A 17,293-nucleotide genomic window follows, 5' to 3' on the forward strand; every position below is an offset into this window, starting at 1 on the left:
TGGGGCAATCCTCTGAAATTCTTGCAAGAGAGAATCGAATCGACTCATCTCTGTCCAGGTTCATTCTCACGTTACACGCATCTTTTCCCTGTTTTAGCTTCAAGGACCATAGTTACAATGGACGTCTCAGCTCTCAAGGGAGGGTTGGGAAAATAGGAGTGAGAAGTCAATAGTAAAGGACCCTAGTTACAATACAAGTTTTAGCTCTCAAAACAAATGAAGGTCATGTAGAGACGAAGGTTCTTCTCCACATCCCAGCAGTCCAAAAGGATTCGACGTTCCTGTTGTTTGGTCTAACTAAGGAGCAAAGCATTTACTTCATTGCAAGCAGATGTAGACTATAATAACTTTTCTTGTGTTAATGAGCTAAGTAAAGCAAAGCGTACTTCATTGCGAGCAAATATATAATAATGTAAGACCAATAACCCTAACAGTATATTTTTCAATAGAAATGAACCACCTATCCCCCGTTTGCGAGGATTAATATATTAAGCCTGTACCCTTTACAGAAATTAAGCCACATAAAATGCATGCTAATCAAAAACTCCAAATTCATTCAATAATGTGTATCGCGCAGTTGTTTGAAATGAGCAATACCCCAATCTAGTAGTTTTTTGCAAACATTTAACATTACATTCCCTTTGTAGTTTGTCTATCATCTCCTATAAAACTTTCTAACTCGATGTTTTTCCAATAGTTGCACATAAAATAAAAATCTAGTTACATATCTCCCAATTATCCCCTTCAACATCAAAAAGATAAAATCAATTTACCGTTAATTTCAGATAATGAAGTTAGCGTATTTTCACACCTGTAGAAAGAAAACAATCTTACATATTAATTTGTCAAATTGTTCAAATTAATGTATTCATTAAATCTGAGCAAATAACGCTTCTCTTTTTTGTCACCTTTGAATTTGGAATGCTGATTTTTTTTCAACAAAAAGACCCAAAAAGTATTTTCCCTCAAAAGAGTTTTATTGGAACTACCAAAAAAATGACACGTTAAATCAGTTTAAAATCGTGATTCATCTTATAATAAGACAAAAGTATAAGGACATTGTACAACTTATTTATTTATTTTGAGCAAATTCATTATCTTTCACACAATATTTCTAATCATGTTTCTTAGATCCTAGATTCAATATATCAATCATTTTCATTCAAATGTATCATGTTTGAATAACACTCAATATTCTTATTGGATTTGCTAGCAAATCTGCAATTTTTCAAATTACTTAGGCATGTCTTTAACTGTGACGACATTTTCCATATTATTTAGATAGTAAATTAAATTAAATCTTCAACGACACTCAATTTTCTTATACAGTAATACCTTGACATACAAGTGTTCCAACATACGAGACAAATTTGAGATGAGAACATACCAGATGGTTCCCAATTGTGAGTCGGTAGTAAATTAAAACAAATTTTGGTGTTTTTTTTTAGGATGGAAACTGATTAATTTGTATTTTGTTCATTTCTATGGGAAGAATTGACTTGAGATACGAGTAAATTGACATACTAGCTCGACCCCGCAGTAAGCTCGTATCTTAAGGTATTACTGTATTTGAATCGTGTGGATCGATATTACACGTTAAAAAGTGTAAACAAGATTTTCAGAATGCAAAAACAATTATACTTCACTTAGAATGATCTTTCATACAGAAATTGAAAAAGCAAGCAAAGCCGTGATTGGCCACTGCTTATCACAACACATTTGCGTCTTTTAAGTCTATCCTTACAACTAAATCTCTGGCAAGAAGCTGAGCAGAAAAAGGGTTTCTGACCGACGTGGGTACCGTATTTTCACGACTATTCGGCGCATCGTATTTTTAGCCGCAGTGTCAGTAACGGGTGCTATTTCTGTATTTTAAACACACAAAGCACCGTTTTTTAGACGCATATATATTATATATGGATGAACATCGAAACGCAATAGCGCTGGCTACCGGAAGTAGCCTATTTCCGGGTTCCGGTGTGCAGTGACTGCTGGGAAATATAGTTCTTGCACGCTACACCCACACGCTAAAAACATGTTTTTAAAAAGGTAACGGAAGCAAAACTGAGTTTGGTTGTACTTTATTTAGACATTTTACAACTTACCTATGTCATCATCACCCACAAATCCATCAAAGTCCTCATTTTCTGTGTCCGAATTCAACAATTGCCCAAATGAGTCTTCCAAAACGCCGGGTCGAGCGGTTGTAGTTCTTAAGCCTCCGGGAATGACGGCAAGCTTTGAGTTATTATATAATATATTATATATATATATATATATATATATATATATATATATATATATACATATATATATATATATACATATATATATATATATATATATATATATATATATATATATATATATATATATATAAATATATTTATATAGTTCGCAGTCTACCTTTGAATGCTCCGTTGAAGCCAAAATCTAGCGGTAGGATTTCTTTTGTAAATACAGCCGAAATGACGGCGAGCACCAAATTAGTGTGCTCGCCGTCATACTGAGTGTATTGAAGAACTCTATATCCCAGCAGTCACTGCGCAGTACTTTTTCTACGGGAAATAGTAGATTCTGGGGCTGCTTGGCGTAGTTGTATATATATATAATTCACAGTCTAGCTTTGAATGCTCTGTTGACGCCAACATTTAGCGGCAGGATTTCTTTTGTAAATACAGCCGAAATGACGGTGAGCACCAAATTAGTGTGCTCGCCGTCATACTAAGTGTATTGAAGAACTGGGTGTATTAAGAACTCTATATCCCAGCAGTCACTACGCAGAACTTTATCTACGGGAAATAGTAGAGTCTGGGGCTGCTTGGCGTAGTTGTCCTATCGACTGATTTATTTTATTTTGTCGTGATAACAATTTTAGTATTTGTCCATATATTTATAGTATATAGTTTTTCAATTGTGTAGCTTTTTAATTGAGCAGGAAAACATTGTTCTTCAGTGTGGGTTAATAAGTGTTCTTTTAAGCTTCTCCTATGGGAAAATGTTCGCCCACAAACTGAGCAGGAAAATGTTTTTTTGCCAGTGTGGGTTATTACGTGTCTTTTTAAATGTTGCTTTAGAGAATAGGCTTGACCACAAACTGAGCAGGAAAATGGTTTTTCGCCAGTGTGGGTTCTTGTGTGGTCTTCTAAGTGGTGCTTTTGAGAAAAGGCTTTACCGCAAACTGAGCAGGAAAATGGTTTTTTGCCAGTGTGGGTTCTTGTGTGGTCTTCTAAGTGGTGCTTTTGATAAAAGGCTTTACCGCAAACTGAACACGAAAATGGTTTTTCACCAGTGTGGGTTATTGTGTGTTTTTTTAAAGTTCTCTTCTCTATAAATGTTTTACCACAAACTGAACATGAAAATGGTTTTTCACCAGTGTGGGTTCTTATGTGGATTTTTAAGGATTCATTGCGAGAAAAGGCTTTACCGCAAACTGAACACGAAAATGGTTTTTCACCAGTGTGGGTTCTTGCATGACTAATTAAGTCTCCCTTCCGTGTGAATCTTTGACCACAAACTGAACACGAAAATGGCTTTTCACCCGTGTGGGTTCTTGTGTGTATTGTTACACTTCCCTTCCGCTTAAATGTTTTACCACAAACTGAACACGAAAATGGTTTTTCACCAGTGTGGGTTCTTGCATGACTAATTAAGTGTCCCTTCCGTGTGAATCTTTGACCACAAACTGAACACGAAAATGGTTTTTCACCAGTGTGGGTTCTTATGTGGATTTTTAAGGATTCATTTTGAGAAAAGGCTTTACCGCAAACTGAACACGAAAATGGTTTTTCACTAGTGTGGGTTCTTATGTGGATTTTTAAGGATTCATTTTTAGAAAAGGCTTTACCGCAAACCAAACACGTAAATGGTTTTTCACCAGTGTGGGTTCTTGTGTGTATTTTTACATTTCCCTTGTGTGTAAATGTTTTACCACAAACTGAACACGAAAATGGTTTTTCGCCTGTGTGTGTTCTTGCATGACTAATTAAGTGTCCCTTCTGTGTAAATGTTTTACCACAAACTGTACATGATAAGGGTTTCTCCCCAGTGTGGCTCCTCATATGTGTTTTCAAAGAAGACTTTTTCCCAAAAGTTTTCCCACACTGAAAGCATTTGCAAAGTTTGTCACCACTGGGATTTTTCTTAACATCTTCAACATCATCATCGTCAAAAAGCAAGTCGTTGCCATCTAATAAAGGAGCAACTAAATTTTCTGCTCGCCATCCTTCTGTTGAGCTGCCGCTCAGAAGCTCCGCCCCTATGTTGGCCACGCCCAGATCATCTTCACTCTTGAAAGGCTCACCAGTTGACCATTTGACACATTCCTCGTTTTTGATTGGAGGTTGCTCTTCTCTTTTGCACTGTTGAGGGAACTCTGGCTCCTCCTCTTTAATTAGGGGCCATGTTCCTGTGTTTGCAGGTTCCGCCCCTCCACTGGCCACGCCCAGAACATCTTCCCTCTTCACGAACTCACCAAGTGACCAGGAGAAATGATCTTCCTCCCTTTTGATTGGACGTTGCTCGTCTCCCATTTGTTGTTGAGGGAACTCTGGCTCCTCCTCTTTGATTTGGGGGAGCTCAACTTCCCCTTCAAGGTCAACAGACTCATGCCCATCAGCACCAAGATCATTTCTGAAACCTGCAAAGACACAAAGATAAATGATTAACCATTTTCCAAATATAAATGACTGAATTTCTTGTTCACAGAAATGAAACCAAACGGAAAAGGGCGCCATACATTCATTTCGTCACAATGCAGTACTTACTACTGTAGTTTTCTAGTCAACAGCAACATGAGTTGAAAACTGTTTATAGGTGCATTTTTCAAAGTATGGCACTATTGGTCAGAAAAGTTTCTTCACTTAAAATTAGTCAAATCTTTTTTGGAGCCTTTTCATTGTAAACATTCTCTTTTATGTTTTAGATTTTAATTTAGTTAAAATGCTTTCGCCAAAGGGGAGGCATTAAAAAACATTATCTTTTATTCAGTAGCAGGTCTATTATTATTTGGGGGATTAATGAGATGCCGGATTCTGGCTAATGCCGGAGCGATCGCTAATACGAGCAGTATAGTATATTACTTCTCGTTGGCTGCTCATAAGAACATCAGGGGCACTGGCTCTCTCCCTCGCAACTCCTCGTGTAATATCTCTGGTCGCAACTATACCTCTTTGTAACGTGTCCGCGAGCACTGAGCGGAGCGTTGCATTTTTTCAGTGTCCCCCCCCCCTTAGCCTGTTAGCTCCCGTTAACGGAGCAATCGCTAATTCAAGACTACTTCTCATTGGCAAGTGGTCGTGCGTTATCCTATTGTTAGGACATTTGTGTGCATTATTTTCGGAATATTTTGAAGGGAATACTACAGCAAACAGCCCATCGATAGCGAACGTGAGGGTGGAGGCGTGGCAAACAGCTAACCCAGCCAGAAGTTATAAAAATGTAAAATCAAATTAGAATTCAGTTTTGTGTGAAGTTACATTAAACGTATGTTTGAGTGTGACTGTATATATTAATCCAAGTTAATTTAAATTTGTTTGTTCGGTTACGAGTGCGTTGCCGTGGAAAGAACCCCCCAACCCTCTATGTCCCTCTCTGTACCCGCCGCAAAATCCATCTAATTTTAGTTCTATTAAACACATTTTATTACTATTAAACCACTAGTTATGTGTTACTTTGTTAATAGAAGGCGAATTTGAAGAAATAAAAAAAAAATTCCAATCCAATATCCTGTTTTTGATGTTTTTTCAGAGGGCTGGAACGAATTCATTTGCTTTTAGTTCATTTCAACGGGAAACGTTCGCTCGAGTTACGATAAGATAGACACACGAGCTCAGTCCCGGAACGAATTAAGCTCATATGTAGAGGTACCACTGTATCGTCTGATTGGACACTCTGAATTGTCCCTAGGTATAAGTGTGAGAGTGAATGGGTTTTTTTCTCCTCGTGCTCTGCGATTGGCTGGCCACCGATTCAGGCTGTTCCTCTCCTCTGGCCCAAAGGCAGCTGGGATAGGCTCCAGCACCCCCTATACACGATGTAGCATATCAGAAAATGAATCAATGAATGTTGGAATTAAAAACAGTGGGAGAAGCCCAATGTAGCTTCGGCAGCAAACCTCGACTGGGTAGATGGTGCATTTCCAGACAAATTTCTGGCACACAGATTCAAGTATTCGGCCTTCTTGCTCTCGAAGGTGGCCTCTGTTGGTACTGGTAGTTCTATGAGGTGAAGCGATCTTGCCTCTGAGGACCCTACGTCAATGTCTGTGCGGAGTGATGTAGTGATGATCTCTGATGATAGTTCATATTCTATTTATTTATAAGCTGCATTTGAATTTTAGCATTAAATATGAAGTACTTCCGCAGACCGCACCACAGACCGGCAGTGGGCCAGATTTGGCCATCGGGCCGCAACTTTCACACCATTGTTTGAACGCTGCTCTCGTTGTTGTTTAGTGCATCTACATCTCCAGTTTTAAAATTTTCAATTTAGAGCAAGCAAATGAGTGTTATGTCACTCAAAAATGGAGGGCGAGTAGCAGGAGTGACTCTGGGGGCGCTCGTGCGTTGCGTAATTTGAAAAATACATTGTTTGTGATAAGGATACAATAAAAGGAAAGCTACTGTTTAATGCCCTTGTTAAGTATAACGCGTTGAGACTCATTCTTCCCTCCTAGAGTGGTTACATTAAATCGAATTTATTACATCTTTCTTCGAATGGTGCTAGTGCAAATTCATGAAAATGTACGTACGCTACTATAGTGTCATGTCAATAGAATACCTTTAAGGGAATGCATGGAAATAAAAAGTGAACCCACTTTCTAGTCTATGAAGAGCAACTTTCTCGTGCGTTATGTTACAAACTGTCGATTGTTCCTGAGTTGAATGCTCCTGTTTGACCTCAAAAAGTTCCTCCTGGAGCTTTGGCCGTTGTGTTCTTGCCGACATTTCCACACGTGAATTCTGATGATGGCGGCGGCTTTGATAGCAGCTAGCTAGGCTAAGCTAAATTAGCCCGGAAACCCCCAACGAGTTCAACGTGTTTCTTAGATAGCTGCTGCTATGCTAAAGCATAAACAAGCACTTCGACGACTTGTTTATTTGATAGCTGCTAGCTATGCCGAGCTAATATAGCCAGGAAACCTACAACAAGTTCTTCGTCGACTTGTTCCTTTGATAGCTGCTAGCTAAGCTAAAGCATAAAAAAGCTATTTGCCGACTTGTTCCTTTGATAGCTGCTAGCTAAATTAAGCTAAAGTATAAACAAGCTTTTCGACGACTTGTTTCTTTGATAGCTGCTAGCTGGGCTAAGCTAAAGCAGGTTTTGCTGATAAATAGTGATGGAATGAGCGACCCTGGTGCGTCAGCACTGTGCTGATAACTCAAGAGAGAAATCCTGTATTGTTGTGTGTATTGCTTTAAGAAAGAACCACGTGACTGATACAGAAAATGTATCGTTTGGCCAAAGTGTTTAGTACAGTGGTACCTCGAGATACGAGCTTAATCCGTTCCGGAACTGAGCTCGTATGACGAGGTTCTCGTAACTCGAACGAACGTTTCTCATTGAAATGAATGGGAAACAAATTAATTCGTTCCAACCATCTGAAGAAAACACCAAAAACAGGATATTGGATTGGAAAACATGTTTTATTTCTTATAATTCACCATCTATTAACAAAGTAATAAATAACGAGTGGTTTGATAGTAATAATGTGTTTAATAGGAGTAAAATTAGACACATTTCGCGGAGGGGAGAGAACAACACACACGGAGGCGGAGGGGGGGGGACTGTTCGGGGTGACTTTCTCCACGGCAACATTGCACTCTTAAACGAACAAACAAATTTAAATTAACTTGGATAACTAAAAAAACAGACACTCAACCTTTAATGTAACTTCAAACAAAACTAAATTCTAAATTAGTTGTAATCTTTTTTTACCTTACTTAGTTCTACGGGTTGACACCACCTGGCCGCTCCGCCGAGGTCTTCAAAACGAACGCATCAAGAGTTGTTTGTTTTTGTCTACCCTTCAAAATATTTCGATAATGTCGCATACAAATGTCATCATAATACGATGATGTGCGACCACTTGCCAGTTTGTCAGGGTGAATCGTTTCTATAAAATCCGAAACCTCTTGCTACTTCGCGAGCATGTCTTTGATATCTTTTGTAGCCGCCTCTTCCACCGCCTCCTCGCTACTAAGTTCCGGCAACAAATGTTCACGCTCCTGTAGGTCGATTAAATCCTGTGTCATGAGTTCTTCGTGGTGCTCGGCGATTAGGTCATTCACATCTGCCTCATCAAGTGCTCTTTCCAAAATTCACGAAGGGTTAGCTCTGTGTCATCTGTCACATCGAAGCATTTCTTGAATAAATTGTACACCAGTAGTGGCTTAATTTTACAGTCACCGCTGGCATTAGCACACAACGCTAGCGTTAAGCGGTCTTTCATAGGTTTGTGTCCCGGTAATGCCTTCTCTTCTGCCACGATGAATGTTCGACTGGGCATTTTTTTCCAAAAAAGACCAGTTTCATCGCAGTTGAAAACTTGCTGGGGGTGTAATTTTCCTGGGCGATAATCAAGGCAAATGTCTTGATAAATTCCACCGCAGCTTTCGAATTGCAACTCGCCGCTTCTCCGTGTCGGATTACAGAGTGTATTCCAGATCGTTTTTTAAAATTTTCGAACCAGCCATGACTCGCTTTAAATGTTTGTGAAGTTGTTGAAGGCTCTCCTTTCGTTGATATCAAATCTATGTAAATTCGGCTGGCTTTTTCACAAATGGTAGACTCGGCCAGGCTATCTCATGCTAATTGTTTATCTTTTATCCACAATAAAAGAAGGTTCTCCATCTCGTCGTGAATGTCACTGCGCCGGTGGGAAATCATAGATAGTCCTTTGGTCGGCCTCTTCTCAATAATTGCGTCCCTCTGCTTAAGGATGGAGGATATGGTTGACGTATTCCTCTCGTATTGCCGAGCGAGCTCGGTAACACGTACCCCACGCTCATGTTTTTCAATTATTTCGCGTTTCATGTCCATTGTCAACGGTCGCCTTTTCTTAGCAAAACTTTGCCGATCCATTGTAATACGTATTGTTTACCTGGTATGTAAATGTAGACCAAGTGGGGGGAAAACGGGTGTGGAAATGCAAAGTCCGCCCACCAGTGCTCGTAGACATATTTTTTACACGAAAGAGATGCAAAAACAAAAAAATGCCATGGCGACCTGGCTTGGTCGCATCATGAAATTTTGACCGCATCACGGGCGAATTATTCGATCGAAATTTCCCCCGTAAGACGAGCATTCCGTATGATGAACGGTCGTATGACGAGGTACCACTGTATAAGGAAATAAACTTTATCCAAGTGCCGTGGGTCTGTTGGATGGACTTTTACGTAATTATTGATAATTCTAAAGAGTTTCCCCCAGTGTGGAATGATTTTGATCATATCATGAACGATTTGTTCTGCGCATGCGCTTTAAGCGTCGCCTCCTTTTTTAGCCGCAAGTGATTTATGCTCAATTTAGTTTTCAATTTAATTCGAACCTGCGCAATAATTTTTGCTAAAACCATGTCAGACCATTTGATGAATATTTATTTCCTATGTCCCACTCTCTTGCATTTATAAAGCGAATGCCATCGAAAGAAGTGACGCTTGATTCGCGCATACGCAAAATTTGTCACTTAACTCTAAAACAATGTTTTTTTTCTTAGTAAGGGAAATGTCTTTTAATCATGTCATTTCAAAAGGAAACAAAATATGTTTTTATGTTCAAAGTTAAAGTGGAAAACAGAAAATATTTTGACAGTTATTTTTACATTTTACAAAATACTTATTGAACTAAAACACAAAAAGAAAAAAATGGATGTAAAAATTCCAAATATTCGTTAAAAATGGGAAAATCAAGAAATATCATTTAGGTTGGTCCGGATTAAGGGACTAATGTAAATAAAAGAAAAAAACAAACTTTTCCTTTTGGGTTTAAGACACCTTTGAGAAATTGCTAATTTTCTGATATAATTTTTTTAAAATGCACTTCTTCGATAACTTGTGATTGACAGTGTCTTAATTATTGTGTACAATGTCCACAAATACTGAAATTAAAATGAAACAGATTTTCTCCTGACCACGAGAGAGCGGTACCTAAATAAGAGACTGATTCCTGCGAGTTCAAACCGTTTCAATGAAGAAATACTTCTGCCGTGATGCCAATCGGCGAAACAGCAACAGCACTATTATCATGGACGATTTGTTCTGCGCATGCGTGTTTTGCGTCGCCTCCTTTTGAGACGCGAGCTTCAAGTGATTTATGTTTAATTTAATTTTCAATTTAATTCAAACCTGTGCACACATTTTAGCTCAAACCACATGTCAGACCATTTGAAGAATATTTATTTCCCATGTGACTCTTTTGCATTTATAAGCGATTGCTATCAAAAGAAGTGATGCTAGCATGCCCAATATTCGTCACCTAACTCAACCAATGCGTCGCCTACGTGTTTAGCATTAGCTACTTTACGGCCTTAAATATCAGTCAAAATCATTTTCAAGACCTCGTTGAAGCTTTACTGCCTACTTTAAATTAGCCTGCTAGCATGTATCGAAGGAACAAGTCTTCAAGTCGTCGAAGAACTTTGAAGATTATAGTGTACTGTATAGAGCAGTTAGTGACATCTAGTGGGTAATCATTTTAACGTTCTCAGTACTACCCATAATGCTCATTTTAACGTTCTCAGTACTACCCATAATGCTCATTTTAACGTTCTCAGTACTACCCATAATGCTCATTTTAACGTTCTCAGTACTACCCATAATGCTCATTTTAACGTTCTCAGTACTACCCATAATGCTCATTTTAACGTTCTCAGTACTACCCATAATGCTACGCGCTGTGGTTTTGTATTCATTCAAATAAAGACACGATCTGAAACATGGTGTCAAAAGTGGCTGGCTAAAACTAGAAGCAATGGCAAACAAAGGTGATTCCGGCGCCGGGGGGCATGCAGATGTTCAGATTCAGATTTGGCAAAGAACTGGGACGTTTTTCATGCTGAATTTAACGAGTGCTGCCAGGTCTATATGCATAACGCGGTATTGACGGAGGATCAAAGGAAAGACCCAACTGCCATCTTAAATCTGTTGGGGGAGTATTTTAAACCTGCAAGAAACGTGATTTACGAGAGATATATGTTCGGTTGCTGCAAACAAGAGACTCATGCGCCAATAAGCAGTTTTTTAACAAGGCTAAGGGAAAGAGCAACATCGTGCGAGTACCGCGAGTTACAGGATGAGATGATTCGTGACAGGCTCGTGCTCGGGGTTGCAAGTGAGGACACTCGAAGGCGCTTGCTGCGTGAGCGAGACCTCAAGTTGCCAGCGGCAGTCGAAATATGTCAGCTTGCTGAGCTGACTGAGAAACGCATGAAAACCTTGGAGCGCCCGCAAGTACAAGTGGAAAGTGTGAATGCAGCAGAGAGACAGACTGAGAGGTATAGAATGCTGGACAAGAGAAGATAGCAGTTGGCTTGCAAATACTGCGGAAACAGCCACAAGTGTGGCAGGGAACAATGCCCAGCCTAAGGTAAGGCATGTCTGTGTGCGGTCGTTTGGTCGCCGGTCTTTTGGTCGCCGGACTTTTGGTCGCCCGGACCCAAACAACGGGCGACCAAAAGACCGGCGACAAAACAAGGTAAAACAACACGGTCTATGCATCAATAAAAGCCAACAATGGCCCTGAGCAGTTTCCCTGAGCGGACGTGTGAGTGTATAAGAGTTTGTATGTACATGAGTTGTCCCCTTAGGAAGGGACGTCAGTCAGGGTGTTAACAAGTTCTCCAACAAAACGCAATAAAAGTATGGGAAATTTGGAGCTTTTCTTTAGCCTAATAATTAATAGGGCATTAAGTATGACTAAATAATAATTTGCAGTTTGTATTTTGGGAATTTGAGCAACGATTTAAATGGTAATTATCAATAACCTTCCGGGCGACCAAATGACCGGCGACCAAACGACCGAGTACCAGGCATGTCGGACATGTGAAGTCGCAAATCATTTTGCCAAGGTATGCCAGCCTAGTAACAGGACCAAGAAAGTAAATGTGCTGGAAGCTGTAGAGCGAGAGGGCAGAGAGGAAGACGGAGATGTGGATATGTTCATGGACGCAGAATACATCAGCTTAGTGAATTCAAAAGGTAGGAAATGGTTTGTGCACCTGCGATTGGACAGGAAAAGGCAAGCATGCCAGCTAGACACCGGTGCCACTTGTAACATCATGAGCAGTAGGACCAAAGAGAAGTTGTTGACGGTGTCAGTAAAATTCTATTCTAGTAACTTTATATTCATAAGAGTGCAGAAGGGAGCAAGATTAAATATAAGAATACAATTCATATTTCACATGACCCATCTTGCCAAATTCCTCCCAAAGCGCTCTGAGGTGTGTGAACCACTCAGCAGACTCTTGGATAAAGACACAGAATGGCACTGGCTGGCCAAACATTAGGACGCAGTAAATAAGATAAAGCGGCTGGTCTCCAACACACCTGTTCTCAGACACTATGATGTCACAAAACCTGTCACCATCCAGAGTAATGCCAGCATGAGTGGGCTTGGATGCTGCAAGGCGGACAGCCAGTGGCTTTCGCCTCGAGAGCCCTAACACAAACTGAACCAAATTATGCTTAAATCGAGAAAGTGTCTGAGGCTAGTTTTTGCGTGCCAAGGATTCCACCAGTACTTACATGGCAGGGAAATGGTCACAGCAGAAACGGACCACAAACCGCTGATCACCATATTCAAGAAGCCCCTCCTGAGTGCGCCAAAACGTCTTCAAGGAATGTTAATGCAACTGCAGTGCTACAACTTGGATGTGGTGTAGAAGCCTGGGCCTGAAATGTATGTTAGTGACACGCTGAGCCGCGCTGCGCTGCCACGCATAACAACAGACACTCCACTTGTGCACCACACTGTGTTTTCAGCCCAGGCAGAGTATGCGCAGCTGGACCAAGCCCAGCACCTGAATGTCACTACCTTCTGATTCCAGCGAAATTGACCAGCTGCCTGCCCTATCCGCCAACACGCTGATCACTCGCGGCAGAGCCCAATTTGCGCGTCATGGGCAACTGGACAAGGTAATTACTGACAATGACCCCCACTTCGCCTGTGAACAATTCAGAAAGTTTGCTTCAAGCTGGGGTTTTACCCATGTCACGTCGTCGCCCCGCCATCCGAAGTCAAAGGCAAAGCCAAGGCGGCTGTAAATATAGTCAAATCGCTCTGTATGCGGGCCAAAGCAGACGCATGGATGGCCATCCTCCACTGGCGCAACACGCCCACACCCTAGGGGTTAGGCAGTAGCCCCGCCCAGCGCTTAATGTCAAGGAGGCTCAAATCCTCCCTACCAGTTGCAGACAGCCTACTGCAACCACATGTGGTGGTCGGGGTGACTGACAAGTTGGTGTGGAAACGCCGGACTGGGAAATCGACTTACGACAGATCCGCCAAAGACCTCCCAAAGCCAAATGTGGGAGATCAGATCAGAATGAAGCCGCTTCCGGGTGACCGTACGGGGAGATGGCCATGGGGCCAATGCATTCAGAAGGTTGCTCCTCGTTCATTCCGGCTGAATGAGCTGCTTCCGGTAGCCAGCGCTATTGCGTTTTGATGTTCATCCATATATAATATATATGCGTGTAATGAAACGGTGCGTGCTTTGTGTGTCTAAAACACAGAAATAGCACTTGTTACTGACACTGCGGCTTAAAATACAATGCGCCGAATAGTTGTCAAAATACGGTAATTCCGTGAGGGCAGCGAGCAGCCCATGATCTTCTGGGTGGTGTTGATCACTCTTTGCATGGCTTTTTTGTCTGCTGCCGTGCTTCCAGCGTACCACACTAATGCAGTATACCAGAATGCTCTCCACAGTGGCTCTGTAGAAGGTTACCAGAAGCTTAGGGTCCAAGTTGTTCCTCCTGAGTATCCTCAGGCTTCAAACCCTAATTGGCTACAAACATAGTAACATCCATAAGATGACAATCATTTTGGACTTTGCTTGCTCTAACTGAAAGACAACAAAAACAACATTGGCTTTTTCCACCTATTTCACATTTAACACATCCATCTTTCAAATGACATGTTATGCATTGATTAAATAAGTGTTTATTATCATTTCCAAAGGGTTTTGAAATTAGTGTGGGTGGCTTGGCGTGTTCATCTTCCCAATTTGCGCCAATATTCCCCAAAGTGGGCGAATCCCACAGCCTTGTTGCAAAGCTGCACTGGAACGGATGTGTAGCGGCGATGAAGCAAATTTACTTCATTTCCCATTATTTAGTAGGGTTACGGAATTCCTATTTCCATACAGGGTGCTGAGGAATAGTGTGCCGAACTCTTTCAAGCATTTTCAAGGACTGTATGCAAAATTCTAACATTTTTAAACCTTGAAAACATTACAGGTAAAATTCAAGTATTTTCAACGATTTCAAAGACTTTTACAAATCCCGATTATTAAATGAATGCCCATATAAGCTGCAAACATGAAATATAGATTGGAGTCACATACAGTATGATTGGAGTATGATACTAAATAAGTATGATACTTATTTAGTCTCCCGATTTCCCAGTATAGATCCAGTATCCCGCCACCAGATTCATTTTTCTCTCACCCCAAGTCTTTGGAAAAAAAGGCGGGAGCGCGCCCAATCTGGCAACGCTCGCTGCGCTGGGGGAAACCCCGTGCATCAAGTGAACGCACCCAGTATACACGTGGAAAAACATGTCCAAAGCAGTACTATACAGAAATAAATCCGGACGCAGTGCATGCATGATGTCACGCACAGTATATGTTATACAAATAAATAATCACCAAAGGTAAACTAACCTTCTAGTCTGTGAAGAACAACTCTGGCATGCATGATTTTCCCAAGAGTCGAGTGATACGAAGGCTCCAATGTGACGCCACAAAGTCCCCCCTGGAAGTTTTCCGCAGTCTGTGTTGTTCTCGCCATTACCTTTGTTAGCCACCCACGAGGCTAGGTCTTCAAACTTCAACGAGTTCCGAGAATACTCGAAAATGGACGTACTGATGTCCGAGTAAGTCACGCTGGAAACGTCGCCGAGATTTCGTCGTAACTAAGTGAATGGATAAAGACGAAAAACCGTTCCACGTTGGCCAGTCTTTCTTATACATGCATTGCATGATGGGTAAGGCAACGCCGAGCCCCTTCGCGTCTTAGATCCCGCCCCAATTTTAACCCCGTGTCCGCCTAATCAACTTTATTTCGCTGGAGGGGGTCTACAGTGAGACGTTTTTGTCATGGAATCGGGGGACGAATGATCTTAAGAGACATGTACTGCCTTTCTTAGCACTAGTTCTTATTAAAAAGCATAATTAAAAAATCGTAGAGTCATGCTGGGCCAATGAATATGCTGATTTTGTTTCACATAAGCATCTTGACCATTAAAACGAAATCAGGATGAAATGCGATGAAATATTTTGGTTTTGACTTTGTTTAAAATGTTAAGTTTAAAATAGTGGGAGTAATACTACAAGAATGGTAATCCCATGCCGATTCATGCTTTTGTCCACATTCTCTTGATGGACACTCGTTAAATTGTGTCTGCCATTTTGGTGACTAGTGTATTTGTGTTTTTTTTAATCAGGCTTTTTGTTTCCTTTTTCAAATGACTTTTTCACCTATTTTATCGGACGCTTTTCAATTGCATTTACCTGCAGCTCCGACGTAGCCTCCGGAGCACGGTGAGTTTGATACGACGAGGTTGCTGAATCTCTGGGATTTAACCATATTGAATTATTTAAAAGTTTGGTCAGTTGCTTGAATGTTATTTTTTGACAACAAATCAGGGCAGAGCGCAAACGCACTCCCCCCCATCAGAAATTATCCAGTCGAGATTCCCATATTTGGAGAATTCACAGAGGTCAGCACAACCAAGAGTGCAATGGCTGGGCCTCACCCTGGGTTAACCACCTTCTTGATCATGGTATCTCCCCTGCCAGGTAAGTTTGAGTTGTCCCCGGTTGCAGCACCCTCTTCTTTCACGTGCTCGCCATCTTCAGTCACGTGCCCGTTTACTACACCGTAATAAAACACACCCGCGCATGCACGCGCACAAAAAAAGTGAACAAAGGCACAAAATAAAATACAAGTAGAACAAAATAGCACTTCTCTACAAATAACATTTTTATAATCTCTAACAAGATGATGCTTCGAAGAATTAAAAACCAAATAGTAAGTTTTTTTAAATCCAGAGTTAAAAAAGGGAAACGAACATCTGAAGCTTTCTACATAAAAACCGCCTCTTCACAGTAATATAAGTTAAAACATTCATGAATTAAGCAGTGGGTTTGTCAGCAATGAGTGTTAGTTGATTAATCAATTGACATAATACATTTTACTTTATCACTACTTCAATTAACAAAGTCAAATGTTTGAGGATGTAAACAGTATGTATAAATCCAAGCATTGAAATTGTGAAATACCATTGCGCCATATCAATAGCAATTCCATATTTAATTTTGACAGAGAGGGACAGCTCTGGTAGCACAGAATATCAAATATTTGATTGAACAAGGTGAGATGCTTAAGGACCTAAATAGTCTATAAAAATTCAAGGGGGAATATTGCCTGAATTAACTTTAAGTTTCAGATAAGTAGAAAGTTCATATTTACCATCGACAGAGAGGGGAAGCTCTGTTAGTGCTTTTTTCTTGCCAAATAAATTGAATTGAATTGAATTGAATAGTGCAGAGCATCCAAAATTTGATTAAAACTCTTATTGTTCCTCTCCACGAAAGTCTTTAGTGAAAGGCAAAAGATTAATGAGATTAGAAGAGAAACAGTATGTGGAAAAGCTTCAAATTGATTGTTGAATATGCTACAGAAAATTGCGTTGGTTTCGCTGAATGTAGTCAATGTGGCCCTTTGCTTTCATATTACACCAAAAAGAGTGGCACCTCGATGCTGAGCAGGCATTTAAACTAGCTGTACTGGCAAAAATGATAATCGTCAAACCTATATATTATTATATAAGATGTGAATGTTTATACAGTCATGTTTTACTTGGATATTGTTACAAAAGAAAGGCTTTAATGTGTTAATTTAAATCTCCCCTCATCCGCATGATTAATATATTAAATTTCAGGTTTGCTTCTGTCATTTCAATCATTAAGTTAGGAATTCCAAGAGTAAGTAGTAAATGTATTTTGATAAAGAGCGAGTGGTGCACCTTTCTTGGAGATACTGCAATAACAGATTGATGCATAGAGTGG

General features: G+C 40.4%; 1 protein-coding gene and 2 non-coding genes across 4 annotated transcripts in view; all 3 read right to left on the bottom strand.

Moving 5' to 3' along the window:
- Window positions 1-15,230, bottom strand: part of LOC144065978 (uncharacterized) — a 206,738-nt gene extending 191,508 nt beyond the window's left edge. Inside the window, exons 1-2 of one of the 2 annotated variants that reach the window (XM_077589243.1) lie at window positions 14,885-15,230; window positions 2,479-4,639 (exon numbers count right to left, since the gene is read on the bottom strand). In XM_077589243.1, the coding sequence (XP_077445369.1) occupies window positions 2,853-4,639; window positions 14,885-15,011 (1,914 nt within the window). In that variant the 5' untranslated portion in view covers window positions 15,012-15,230 and the 3' untranslated portion in view covers window positions 2,479-2,852. Of the gene's footprint in view, window positions 1-2,478; window positions 4,640-14,884 lie in introns of those variants that run through there. The other variant, XM_077589242.1, reaches the window with a different exon arrangement.
- A 635-nt stretch (window positions 15,231-15,865) lies between these two features.
- LOC144066349 (U1 spliceosomal RNA) lies at window positions 15,866-16,029 on the bottom strand. The gene has a single exon (XR_013297524.1). It is a non-coding gene; the product is annotated as a U1 spliceosomal RNA (small nuclear RNA).
- Window positions 16,030-16,755: 726 nt separating this feature from the next.
- LOC144066467 (U5 spliceosomal RNA) lies at window positions 16,756-16,867 on the bottom strand. Its single transcript, XR_013297632.1, has one exon. It is a non-coding gene; the product is annotated as a U5 spliceosomal RNA (small nuclear RNA).
- Window positions 16,868-17,293: the final 426 nt, after the last annotated feature.

This window comes from Stigmatopora argus, chromosome 20 (assembly GCF_051989625.1).
Source record: "Stigmatopora argus isolate UIUO_Sarg chromosome 20, RoL_Sarg_1.0, whole genome shotgun sequence".
Lineage (NCBI taxonomy): Eukaryota > Metazoa > Chordata > Actinopteri > Syngnathiformes > Syngnathidae > Stigmatopora > Stigmatopora argus.